Here is a 13,733-nt window from a genome sequence, read left to right as displayed (position 1 = left end):
GAGAATCTCAATCAATTTATTCATCATTATTTTACAAAATCAGTATCAGCACAAAACAACTTATTCCAACATAGTTACTGGTTAAACAAACATTGAATAGTGTCTGAACATCTCCCAGAGAAAAAGCTTGACTGATTCAACAGCTTTATAGTTTTAAAAAAAACAATGAAACATAAAAAGACTCTACTTTCCCKCAGTTTTTGAAAAATATATATAATAAATGAATAACATAAATACAGTCAATTTGATTGAGAGCAAAACACTTCGGCATTCACTCAAACCTAAGAAAATTAAAAGAAAGAAATTATCAATGCATTATTTCATGTCATATGATCTCATTGTCACAGATTTTTCATTCAAACATTACATCAAGTCATTAAAATATCATACAACACTGTCAAGAAAATATGCAATCATATGCCTTACTAGATATATATATATTTTTTACATTAGATGAGCAAATAAAGCATCATATAGAATAGTCTTTATACAAAGACTAAGACAGTTTGGCATAGACTAATTAGTAAAATAATGGTACCCGAACTACCTGCACTGACTCCATCTTGCACTGACCCTACACACACACACAGTGTATATGTATATATATATATATGTGTGGACTAATATATATATATATAATATATAAATATATATATTAGTCCACACACACTGCATTCGGAATGTATTTAAATGTTCTCATCAATTTACACACGATACCCCATCAGGACAAAGCAAAACTTTTATTTTAGCAAATGTATAAAAAATGTAAATAAGGTATTTCTGTTTTACATCAGTCTTCAGAACCTTTGCTATGAGACTCAAAATTGAGTACAGGTGCATCCTGTTTCCATTGATCGTCCTTGAGATGTTTCTACAACTTGATTGGAGTCCACCTGTGGTACATTCAATTGATTGGACATAATTTGGAAAGGCACACACCTGTCTATATAATGTCCCACAGTTGACAGTGCATGTCAGAGCAAAATCCAAGCCATGAGGTCGAAGTAACTCCGTAGAGCTCCGAGAAAGGACTGTGTCGAGGCACAGATCTGAGGAACGGTACCAAAATATTTCTGCAGCATTGAAGGTCCAAGAACACAGTGGCCTCTATCATTCTGTTAGGTTCTTATTTTTCAGAGTAAATAACCCACGGACACTAGAGAAGCTTTAACCAAGTTTAATTCTTCCCAAAGGTTCTGTACAGCTGTAATCAGACCMCAAAACATTTCTCTCCATTGGTTATATATATGCTACTTAAGACACTCCCTCTCTCCAATCCTTAGTTTATGCCCAAGAGAAAGAAGGTAACCAGATACTAACTCTGATTACTCCCTTAAGGGGAACTGACCTCACCCCTCACCTCCTGACCTCAACCCCTCCTTCACCTAATCCACAGATATCCATCTGTCTTCCCTATATCAACACATCGCTCTCCTCTCCATCAAACACATTCCAAATCCTTCTGGCTTTTTACAGAGAACCCTTAACTTCTGACACAAAACCCATTTGCTTTCACTCTTCCTATTCAAGGCTTCTTCTCTATCATTTATTTAATATCTCAATGTTCAAAGTTTAGCCGATTCCAACAATTCTTAAATGGAAGAAGTTTGGAACCACCAAGACTCATCCTAGAGCTGGCCACCCGGCCAAACTGAGCAATCGGGGGAGAAGTACCTTGGTCATGGAGTTGACCAAGAACCCAATGGTCACTCTGACAGAGCTCCAGAGTTGGGAGAACCTTACAGAAGGACAACCATCTGCTCAGCACTCCACCAATCAGGCCTTTATGGTAGAGTGGCCAGACGGAAGCCACTCCTCAGTAAAAGGCACATGACAGCCTGCTTGGAGTTCGCCAAAAGGCGCCTAAAGGACTCTTAAACCATGAGAAACGACATTCTCTAGTCTGATGAAACTAAGATTGAACTCTTTGGCCTGAATGACAAGCATCCCATCTGGAGAAAACCTGGCACCATCCCTACGGTGAAGCATGGTGGTGGCAGCATCATTCTGTGGGGATGTTTTTCAGAGGAAGGGACTGGGCGACTACTCAGGTACGGGGGAAAGATGAACGGAGCAAAGTACAGCAAGATCCTTCATGAAAACCTGCTCCAGAGCGCTCAGGACCTCAGACTGGGGTTGAAAGTTCACTTTCCAACAGGACAACGACCCTAAGCACACAGCCAAGACAACGCGGGAGTGGCTTCGGGASAAGTCTCAATGTCCTTGAGTGGACCAGCCAGAGCCCGGACTTGAACCCGATCGAACATCTCTGGAGAGACCTGAACATAGCTGTACAGCGACGGCTCCCCATCCAACCTGCCAGAGCTTGAGAGGATCTGCGGAGAAGAATGGGAGGAACTCCCCAAACACAAGCTTATAGCGTCATACGAAAGGAGACTCGAGGCTGAAATCACTGCCAAAGGTGCTTCAACAATACTGACTAAAGGGTCTGAATACTTATGTAAATGTGATAGTTTTTTATTTTTAATACATTTTTCTACAGACCTGTTTTTCTTTGTCATTATGGGGTATTGTGTGTAGATTGAGGGGGGGGGGAATGATTCAATACATTTTGGAATAAGGCTGTAACGTAACTAATTGTGGAAAAAGGGTCTGAATACTTTCCGAATGCACTGTATATTTATATATATTTTTCACACAAACACACTACATTGACACGCACACACAGACCGACAACACACACACTTGTTGCTGCTCTGTTCTTTATTTTACTCTTATTATCTATCCTGATGCCCAGTCACTTTACCTTGCCTTCATGTACATATCGACCTCAAATACCTCGTACCCGTGCACATTGATCTGGTACTCTCTGTATATAGCTTCATTCTTGTGTATTTTATTCCTTGTTTTACCATTTTATTTTTATTTTTTAACTCTGCATTGTTGGGTAGGGCTGGTAAGTAAGCATTTCACGGTAAAGTCTACACCAGTTGTATTCGGCGCATGTGACATAACATTTTTAGTTTTTTCACATAATTCCATACCGATACATAATTAAATCAGCAAACATATCAATAAATCTCAGAACGCAGCAAAATTTGACAGAAAATACGTTCTTACCACTGGAACCCCTCTAGTCCTAGAAAATCTCTATGTATAATAGCTCAGCAATCTAAACATACCAGTTAAAGAAAATCAGTGTCAAAAAAATCCCTCATGTAATAAATGCCTGCATACTGTACATCCTATGGAAAGCATAGGAATACTGCTATGGCACATTTTCAAAGATGATTGTGACCATACAAAAGGCCTTGATGCAAACCTCAACGCAAACCTATAGCCACAGTAAAACCACTAGAATACAACCACACCAGCCTGACAGCTGAAACAGTGGAATGCCCCATCTATTCAAGTGCACATATTAGGCTACCTTCTGACCATAACATGTGACGTCTATCCAAGCGAGTACTACGACTGCCCATCGGCTATTGAACCAGACACTTAGCAAGCTGTAGTGATTGTCACACTGCCCTGTCACACAGTATGAATGGTTACCTTGGCCGGGTTAACCTCCATCGGGGTGGTGTGGAGCCCAGGACCGAATATTGGGAACACTCTCTCTGTAAACTTGTGTGTGAAGGTGCACAGGTGCTTCCCACCGTTGCCTGCGTCCAAAAATGACACCTCCCCCTTATCCATGTTTAGCTTGACCCGGACCCTCTCTGGCCGACTCTCCACGACCAGCACTGTGCGTTTGCCAGTCAGGGCGTTGTACACCCCTTTGCTCAGCCCGATGGTCCACACGCCCCTGTCTGTGGACACGGTGAACTTCCTCTTGCGAGCCACAGACTCCTTACAGATTCCCAGGATCCACTTRGGGTTGTCTCCCACATGGACCTCCCAGCGGTGCTTGCCGGAGCGGAAGCCCTCAGCTCCAAGGACAAAGACACAGGGGTCGAAGCGCTCAGGGTTGTCCGGGAGGGACTGGCGCTCTGGGCTGTCCCGTACGCTGGCCAGGTCTGGGGACATGGAAAGCCAGGGAGAGGCTGTGTTAGGGTCCATCACCACTGGGACTGGAGAGAGAGAGAGGGAGACGTGTTACAAAACATTAGGATTGAAGCGTAACTGTTGCCTAAAGTGTTTCCTCCATCATTCAAAACATTGACCCCTTACACATTATATAGCCATCCACACCCATTTTATTGTGTGTCATAACTTATGTAGCAAGTTATAACCCTAACCTAACCCTTCAGTACATGTACTCACTGCATGTGACGTGAGCCTGCATGCTCTTCCAAATGCTGTAGCCCAGACAGCCCACGTGTTTGGCCATGTTCAGGAGAGCATCTGAGGGATTCTGGGGGTCTTCACAAGGCCACTGGGCTCTGAAAACATGACATCATAGATGATGACCATGATATTAGAGGGAGGGTACCCGAACTGTTGGGCAACTGATAGGATGTTACTGTACTTACTTTTTCTTTAAGGCTTGGAAGTTCTGAAAAACAACACAATTTAATCCATTAGTTCATTGTGAATAAGATCGACAAATGCATGCATTCAAAAATGTCTCACTGTCATGCACTGTCCCCCCCCCCCCCATGAGGGAGACCCCTCCTGCTTACCTGCAAGAAGGTTAAATCCTCCGCCCCCATCTCCCGCTTTACTGTTTGGACCAGCTTAGTGAGGGCAGCAATGTCACTGGTCAAGGAGCTGATCCTTTCCTCCATTCTGGATCTCTTGTCCTCCTCCTCGTCTGCCAGGGCCTTCAGCCTGGCAGCCTCCTCTACACACAGCACCTGACGGAGCCTCTCAAACTCTGCCTTAATCTGCTTCTCTGCCTGCTCGGCCTGGCTCTGGGTACGAGAGGTTGGAGGAAGAGTGACATTTTGTCATGACACTGACATACCTCTCGTTATTCATATCTCACACAACATTACTCATCTATAGGCTGTAATTATAGTTTCCTCTAGAGGCTTTCCTTGTCAGGACTCCAGGCCCTAGGTTTGATCTACAGTCAACTATTTTGTTATTTCCAATTCTTTCTGGTGGCTCAAGGAATCTCAGTCTGTCCCTACTCATAACCAGTCAAACAGGTTGGTTCACATATCTCATTACAGAACAAAGATGAACATCAAACTGTTGGGCTATGGATAGGCTACACACATCTAGATAGAGCTCTTTGATGCCCTCACTAGTTCTAACAAATCCCATTATCTTACACAAAACCGTCACCAAGATCTGTCCACATGACATTGATACGCAGGCATTAGTCATGGTCATAGATATGCCCTACAGTGTAGACATCAGCAGGTCAAGCAGATACAGTATTATAGTACCTTCATGAAATCAACTGTGTTAGAGTATTTATTTTTCATTCTCTTGAAGGTCTCCACTTTCTCCTCCAATATGTTGACTTTAATGGTCAGTTCTTCCTGCAATAGAACACACAAAACACAATATGCATAATAGTTTGTGATCTAGTGACTACCAGATAATAAAAAATATACAGCAACTTATTTGCAGTATTGTTTCAGGTCCTAAGCTATTGGGTGTTGACTAAGGGACTCAGGGCAGTAAAGCCTTGTTCACACTGCAGGCCTAAATGCTCAAATCTGTTTCAGGAATACTGACCATCCAAACAGCAAGTTACAAGTGACCAAATTAGATGCGTGTTCAGACAGCAGTCATGAGCTGACATGGTTACGCTAGTTGTCGTAGTAATGATGGGTGTGTCCACAATGGTGTAGGCTGATTGGTGGTGGTGCTTGTGGTTCCTATCACTCAGAAYTTATGTAGCAAGCTAAGGTGACAACAATGCCTGCCGGGAAAGTTCTATTGTTGTAAACACTAACTTGGGGAGGGAGAGCAATGGCGGAACCAGAAGCAATGCTTGATTCTGTTGGTGCGAGTGAAGATAGATATTTCAGTATTCCAATAATTTCATCTAAGAACGTAGCTAAAAAGGGAAAAAGTTTTAAAAGCAAGATAAGCCTCGGTATGATAATGCCTCACTTGTTGTTGGACTGCGATTCTTGAGCAAGGATGTTTTTTTGGGAAACACGTTTGTGGTCACAAAGATGGTGAAGGATGCATTGGGAGAAGTGGAGTCAGAGTGACCAGGAGTGGTATGATGTTGATTTCATGTATGTCAAAAGAACAAAAAGATAATGCACAAATGATGGACGCATTTAGTGGAAAGCTATGATTATCAGAGTAAGTCACCAATAAAAGGTGTCATATCTGGCGTCTCTATGGATATTGAGGCTTCATGGTTTAAGATTAACATGCCAGGAATAGTTGATTCACGTTGCTTAACCCGCACGGTGAATGGAAAGGAGGAAAGCATTTGGGTTATTGATGTTCGATGAAGAATTTCTCCCAACCCATGTAAAGCTGGGATACAGTGGGGAGAACAAGTATTTGACACACTGCCGATTTTGCAGGTTTTCCTACTTACAAAGCATGTAGAGGTCTGTAATTTTTATCATAGGTACACTTCAACTGTGAGAGATGGAATCTAAAACAAAAATCCAGAAAATCACATTGTATGATTTTTAAGTAATTAATTTGCATTTTATTGCATGACATAAGTATTTGATCACCTACCAACCAGTAAGAATTCCGGCTTTCACAGACCTGTTAGTTTTTCTTTAAGAAGCCCTCCTGTTCTCCACTCATTACCTGTATTAACTGCACCTGTTTGAACTCGTTACCTGTATAAAAGACACCTGTCCACACACTCAAACAGCCCCTGCCCTGTTAGGATGGAGGAGGTTGAAGTAGGAAGGATCAGGGCTGTTGAGAAGGTCTATAATGCAGTCAGTGAAAATTGTTGACGCAGCGAGTAGAGATGGTGAAGCTATGGCAGTGTAAGCCCAACAGTCTGGATGTCAGTCAGTTGAAAGATCCTGAATCACTAAACGTGAAGAATGTTGATTTTGTTGAGTTCATTGCGCAGGTGATTAATTGTACAGGACAAACAAAACAATAAAAAAATGAATAAAAGAAACTGGAAATCATTGTGAAAGCAGCCAAGGTTCTTAGAACTCCAGGATTTCACATCTGAAACATTGCAGGGAATGTCTGAAATTCRTCCCCCTCTCAGGCCCCAGAACCTGTGTAGGGATCTGACTACATTTGACTAAGTGAAGGAGTACATTGACTTTTGTTTGTTTTTTGAGAATAATATGATATGTTTTGTATTATTAACGTTCTTTTATCTCAGTTCTACCCCACCCAGTAGGTGGTGACAATACACTTTTTGGATGTAGTCCACCAAAATAATCTTGAAGAAAAAGGCCTGCCATGGACGTTTTCTAGTTGCTTTGAATGTTCAAAATCAGTGCAAGAACACTTAAAGCCTCAAAGTATAACATGAACCAACTGTTTGGCTAGCCACAGCAGTTCAGACACAAGTCGCAAGGCCAGGAATCAGATTTCTATATCTGACTTCAAACCACCTATAAAGTGCAAAAGCGGTGAGGGAGGAGTGCCCTTCTCAACTGAACAGTAATCTGCAGCGCTTGGTCATGTCAACAAGGCAGCATGGTCCATCGTTCAGAAACATACAGTTTTCATTGGGAAGGCAGATAAATGTTGTTGTTTTTTAAATCAAAAGCAATCACTTTGCATGTCAAAACACTGCAGTATATTAATACTCCACGTGCTTAACCTGTCACTTTTGTTTTGAGCCGACTTACCCGTCGGCCAAAGCGGGGCATCTGGCTCAAGCCAGGGAGGCAAACCGGTTCCAAAACGAATGCAACCACTTTTCACCCGAACAAACTCCTCTAACCTGGGAAACCTGGCCCAGATAATCGAATCTCCTCACTCTCACCTGACACAACCGCGTCCCCTCGTTGAGTGGCAGCAGCTCGTGAGCCCGATGTAGAGGGACACAGTCGACGCACACGGGCTCCTCGTCCTTTACGCAGTAAAGTTGAAACGCCAACCGATGCAGGTTACAAAGAGGCACGTTACTGAATGCGTTCGGTCCCCGCCAGCGCTTCTCCTTCTGAAACGACTCCGTCGCATCCATCAGCGCCCGGTTGGATATTGGTTGCTCGCCGTCACAGCTCTTCCTGCACACGGGACACTTCTGCCCAGGCCCCTCCCAGCATTTCTCCAAACACTCCTTGCAGAAGCTGTGGCTGCAAGAAAGAAGAACGGGCCCCCGGTAGAGCTCTTTACAGACCGGACAGGTCAGGTCCTCCTGGAGGAGGGATGGACCCTCTGACATCTCCTCATCCCAACCACATTCAGCCATGGTGTCGCTGTCGAAACTGCAGGCCCCTTCAGAAAACGCGTAAAGTTTTTACTTTCGCTTTCTTCAAAATGCTCCTTTTTATACGCTGACAGTTGCCCAGAGATACTCTTCCTTTCTGATTGACGGTTTACCTTTATTATTTGTAGATTTGTTGAACCCAACACAAAACTTTAGTTTATAAACAGGTAAAATGTGCCTTTTTGTAGAGCCGTTGACTGCAGTTTCAACTGTAACCTCCCTTCTGCCTTCCTTCCTCAATTGAGTGGGTGTGTGTATGACGCGCAACCAATTTGTTGCATTACCGCCACCTACCAGACTGGAGTACAATTCCCTTATACTTTGCTTGAAAAATTTAATTAATAAATACCCTACCACACTACACTCACTAATATGGTACACAACCAATTATGTTTTACTAAGATAGACCACTAAGATAGACCACATCCTGCCGTTTCCAATGGGAGGCAAGTGAGCCGAGTAGGTGGGATCAAGTCTCGAGATGGGATTTTCAAAGTCGCGTTTCTTGGTCTGTCAGATGGCTTAGTAACGTCAATAAAATTGATCGTCATCATTTTCAAATTAGGTTCAAAATGAGTTGCAGACGTTCGACTGGAGGTGATTTGGAGAAGGACTTCAACGCTTGTTTTAATGTAGCGAACGTTAAGTAAAGATTCGTTGTTGAGACTTATAACGCCACCGAGATAGAAAAGTAAGTTATAAATATATAGTTGAATGTTATACATATAAATTAGATATTACAACGTTTTGTAGTGGGCATTAACTGTTTGGCTAGCTATTTTCCGTTAAAACATGCCGAGGAACAGTAACGGTAAGTTAGCTAAATCAATAACGTTAAATTAGCTGGGCTCCGCACGTGCAAGAATCTGACGACTATTAACAGTTGTCATTTTGCGAATCAATACTGGAGACTATTGGTAAAATATAATTGAGTGAGGTTATTAATAGCTAACCGGTTACTATTCTTTTAAAACATGTTATAATTTCACATGGGCAAGAAGAGAGAAATAACGTTAGTAGCTAGCGCGATATATACATTATATATTTCTCCGCTAACACTGTAGCGCCATAAATCCGATTCTGCACGTGTCAGAAATAGAGTAACTAGCTAATCATTTCTGGACCGCACATCAGAGAGAACAGGACGTAAGTTATTTGTTTACTCGAGGTAGGCTGGACACATGACATTTTTAACGCTTTTTTCCCCTGATAAGTAGTTCATTGCATCCGCCGTAGAGCCCAGTTTCATAATATTACAATCTGTCCCAAATACTTGCGGTAGTTTTGTAGTAATCGCGAAAAAAACAGGTTTTATTTTAGGGCATTTTTTCACCCTGCCAGCTCCTATTAGTTCTATTGAGCACCAACTCGCCTTCCGAACGTTCTATTCACAGTCCATTGTAACACGTCACAATGCCTGCTTCGCTATTGTTGGCAATCAGACATGCCCACGCTAAACACGTAGGCTTACGTCAAGTAATTTATTAGTAACAAGGTTAACAATAAGCTCACTGTTCGCCTGGGTACACGTTGTTGTGACCCACAGTGCTATAGCGATGCCTGGGCGCATAGCCATCAAACGTTAAACATTTTATGGTCATGGTTAACCATATTTTTCTTTCAGAAAAAGGTGTACACCTAAACAAAACGCATGTCCTTGTCTTATTTTCAATATGTGGCCGATCTAAACAGCCGTAAGACATTTTTTAATTAAGAAATAACTTAATTTTAAAACTTTTTTTTGTTTCTAAATAGCTGCTGAGTATTTTGATATGCGTAATTCTGTTAGTAGGCATCGAATGGAGCGAATTCGCAGGTTCAGAGTTGCAAAATCGAAAGGATAGGCCTAGCTCATTGATTTGTAGATCTGACGCAGTTGCTACCTCAGATTATGAGCCTAGCAAGTGTCACTAATGAGTTATGTAGTACCCACAAGGCCACAGGGAGGAGCAAGAGGGCTATAACCTATACTGTTTTTTGCCTTAAGTTATACCTAGGGTTAGGGTTTTTATCTTAGCCTTAACCCTAACCGTAATTCTTAGGTAGGGTAGCCTAGAACACTTTTAAACAATTTTGTAATAATATGTTAGTGAATACCATTATAGTACTAAATAGCGTTTTGATATTTTTTTTAAATCAAAACCTATGCAAGCATTTTGATATTTTTTGTTATTTGTTATTTTATGATATATATTTTTGCAAGGCAGAACACTTGATAAACAAGCCACATTTTATTTTTCAAATTTGGTTTGAACTGGGTGTGACCTAGTAACCTGTATGTGAAAGTCCAGCAATTGGCTGATCTCATGAATTAATGAGAAAAATACTATTTATTTCTCAGCTGCTTCACCAATGCCTTTATGTGAAATTGTGTGCTAAAATTGCAACCCCAGCTGAATGATTAGTCCCGTGGGCCAAAAAAATGACATTGCCCCACTGATTTTTTCAATAATTATAGACCTCTTTGCATGAATGTGTTTCTTGAATGAATACAAGTTCTGCGTTGCAGTCCTTACAACAACAAAAGACGCTTTTCTCTTCAACAGGTTTCGTATCCCCCTGGCATTGATTGACATAAACTTCAAGTCCATAGCCTAGGAATTTTCTTTCTATTCTGTAGATATCTCAACTCTACCCTCTCTATAAAAAGTTGCTTCATATATGTATTAACAAAAGTCTTAACTTGTAAACAGTAACACCATAATTCAAAACTAGAATTCTCAGTGTGCAGTGGGGAAGGAGCTACCTGGTAAACCTACCGACAGAACAAATCACCCCGGTCGTATTTCTTTTCCATCTGCGAAAAAGACTCTGATTCCCCTGTAGTATCCACCCTTTCCTTGATTTCGGGCCTGTTGTACAAGAGGCCACAATTTTGCCTTTGCTGCCTTGTCTGCTGCATTCAAGTCCTCACCGAATCTAAATTTTCTCTCTTTCAGAAAGGCGCTTTCCTTTGCCTTCTTCCAAAATGCATCTCTCGCTGTGCGAAAAGCAAACTGGATGATGATGATCGAGCGGCTGACGATGGCATCTTGCTTCTTCCCAAAACGATGAGCGACATCCACAGCCATATCCATATATCCATCGGGGAAGTCCAGTGCCACACGGTTACAGATGTCTCTTACTAAGTGCTTCATATTCTCATCCTGATCCTCGGGACACCGTAAAGCCGTAGCCCCCACCTTCGGTATCGCTCTGCTTCCGATAAGCGCTCTTGCATGTCTGCGATGGTCTTCTCCTGTGCAGTGCATTTCTCAGAATTTGCAGTGTTTGCAAGTTTAAGCTCTTCGATACTCTTGTATGATTCAGAGATCTCGAGGTCAACTTTGATGTGTTTTCGCGTATCATCGGCTCTTTCGTTTATCTTTGCAGAGACAGCATCGACTATGTTGACCTGTAGTTCGCGCAAAGACAATTCTTTCTGTGTCTTTTTGGGTGCGGGACTATTGACTGGATTTTCAGAATCAACCGAATGTCCAGATTCCTCCATTTCTTCTCCTGAGAAGTCAGATGGTGGTGTTTCTTCAATGTATGAGTGCTCAGCTAGCAACTGCCTTCTCCCTTTGCTCTTTCGCACATTTTTTTCTTCCATTTCTCAAAGTTTCAGATCAAATTAGCGGTCAACTAAGCGTTGTTCTCTATTGTGTTTACTATAAGCCAAGTTCTGTTAACTTTTATCCCTCTCAAACTTACTTAAAATTTAAGGTTACTTGGAGCAAGCTAAAATCTCGTCTGCACTCACCGCCATCTTCCAACCTCCAACTTCCAAGTGGTGTATCCAGGGAGAGAACTAATCTTCTGAAATTTCATTCGTGATCTTATGCTCCCATCTACTGGAATTATTTAGCAACTGTAGTAGTACTGAATAAATTGTATATCCTGTCATGACGTTGCCTGTTTAGGTACATAAAGCCCATTCCCCTCTCCCTGCCTCCCCCTTTCCTCCTTCAACCCATGCTGTGATCACAGAGAGACGTCATAAATTCCTGAGAATCTCCTCATGGCCAAACAGTATTAGAGAGAGGGTAGTGGTGGTTTCTTCCACCTCACAGAACTTGAGGTACGAACAGATTTCATGTTCCGGAAAAAGTATAAAAGATTTGTGAAGAGTCCAGCTATTAACATGTCCGTTTGTCCCAATGTGGGAAACTCATGGGAGACTGGGTGGCTACATTACCATACCGCTGTTTATATAATAACCTCATATGAGGTTTACATCTGTTTGTTGTATAAAATGAATGAGTGAGTATGATACTGTTTGTATAATTGTGTAATATGATTTTGGACTGTTTAATGAAGAAAAATACAAATCCCTTTTGATTTGAACTAAATCCAAGGACCGCCCCTGAGCCAGTTGGGTCAGACATCCTGGGACAGCCCCTCTCTGCAATCCGAATAAAGACTCAACTCTGAGAAATTATCAACAGACCATGTTTTTTCTCCATTAGGAGGAGAACGAAGGTTGAGTACCATTGCTGAATCTTTAACCACACCACGTGGTTAAACTCTTAGACGAATAAGAACAAGTCTTTGATATTGACTACTAGTCTGCAGCTAGGAATTCGGTATCATTGAACGCGAAGAAAGACAACCGCCGAAACATCCATTCTATAACGAATGTCACTCTGAACTKTCCACAATAGCCAAGACYGAGACKGACGAATCTCCAACAGAAACTAACWTTCCTCCAGCGATCAAGACGACACAATGAGCGTAAATATATATATATATTGATTGCAATTGTTCCCGAATGAGTGAGCGTTCATGTGTAAAGGATTAGCATGTCAATTGTTATAATTATGAACTCTGTAGTGACTTCTTGGTCGAACGCCAATTTTCCCTTTGTCTAACAAGCCGCCATGCCGGTTCAGCCCACTAGGGCATATTTCTCCCATTTCATGTAACCATTTTTAAGTTTGTTTGTTTATGCATTTCTGTGAATTAATTAGTTAGTAATAAATAAATGATTTAAGACAATTGATGTATGGATGACTCATAGTGAAGACTGGGTTCGTGCAGATAACCAACAATTTACGACGTTTGGAATGAGACTAACGTGAGGTAAAATAAATAAATCATTAATCAGAAGACTATTGATCAGATATGAAAATATCTGAAAGGTTATATTGGGAAATTATAACTTTGTAATCTGACTACTTTCCCTGGTGCTCCCAAATTCATAGTTAATTAGTTACGTTATTACTCAGTTGATCGCGTAATCCCTAATTACAGGAATCTTTGATAAAAACTATAAGTCTTCAATTTAATGATAGCAAAGACACGACAATCCTTACTAAAGTAGTAAATACTCAGGATTGCAAAATGTAAAATTCTTGTTCATTTTATCACTTACAACCACAAATAACCATTAAAACCATAACAAACAAACGGACAAACACCATACATCTGGTTAATTATTTTAAATTTTAAAAAACAATTTATTTAGATGGGTGACATTGTCTGCGAAAGTAACACCCCCTTAAAA

General features: G+C 41.4%; 1 protein-coding gene across 2 annotated transcripts; it reads right to left on the bottom strand.

The window, feature by feature from the left end:
* Positions 1 to 9,633, bottom strand: LOC111959038 (nuclear factor 7, brain). 2 transcript variants are annotated; one of them, XM_023980453.2, is made up of 7 exons: positions 7,802 to 9,633; positions 5,301 to 5,396; positions 4,587 to 4,817; positions 4,437 to 4,459; positions 4,228 to 4,346; positions 3,517 to 4,034; positions 1 to 281 (listed from the first exon to the last, which is right to left on the bottom strand). In XM_023980453.2, the coding sequence occupies exons 1-7, from the start codon at positions 8,228 to 8,230 to the stop codon at positions 276 to 278; spliced, it is 1,422 nt and encodes a 473-aa protein (XP_023836221.1). In that variant the 5' UTR covers positions 8,231 to 9,633; the 3' UTR covers positions 1 to 275. The 2 variants fall into 2 exon arrangements, with proteins under 2 accessions (XP_023836221.1, XP_023836220.1); XM_023980452.2 differs by having other exon boundaries at positions 1 to 4,034; positions 7,802 to 9,632.
* Between the last annotated feature and the right edge of the window lie 4,100 nt (positions 9,634 to 13,733).

This window comes from Salvelinus sp. IW2-2015, linkage group LG35, assembly GCF_002910315.2.
Source record: "Salvelinus sp. IW2-2015 linkage group LG35, ASM291031v2, whole genome shotgun sequence".
NCBI classification, from domain to species: Eukaryota; Metazoa; Chordata; class Actinopteri; order Salmoniformes; family Salmonidae; genus Salvelinus; species Salvelinus sp. IW2-2015.
The sequence above is the reverse complement of the archived record's forward strand: the minus strand, read 5'-3'. Positions and strand labels throughout refer to the sequence as shown.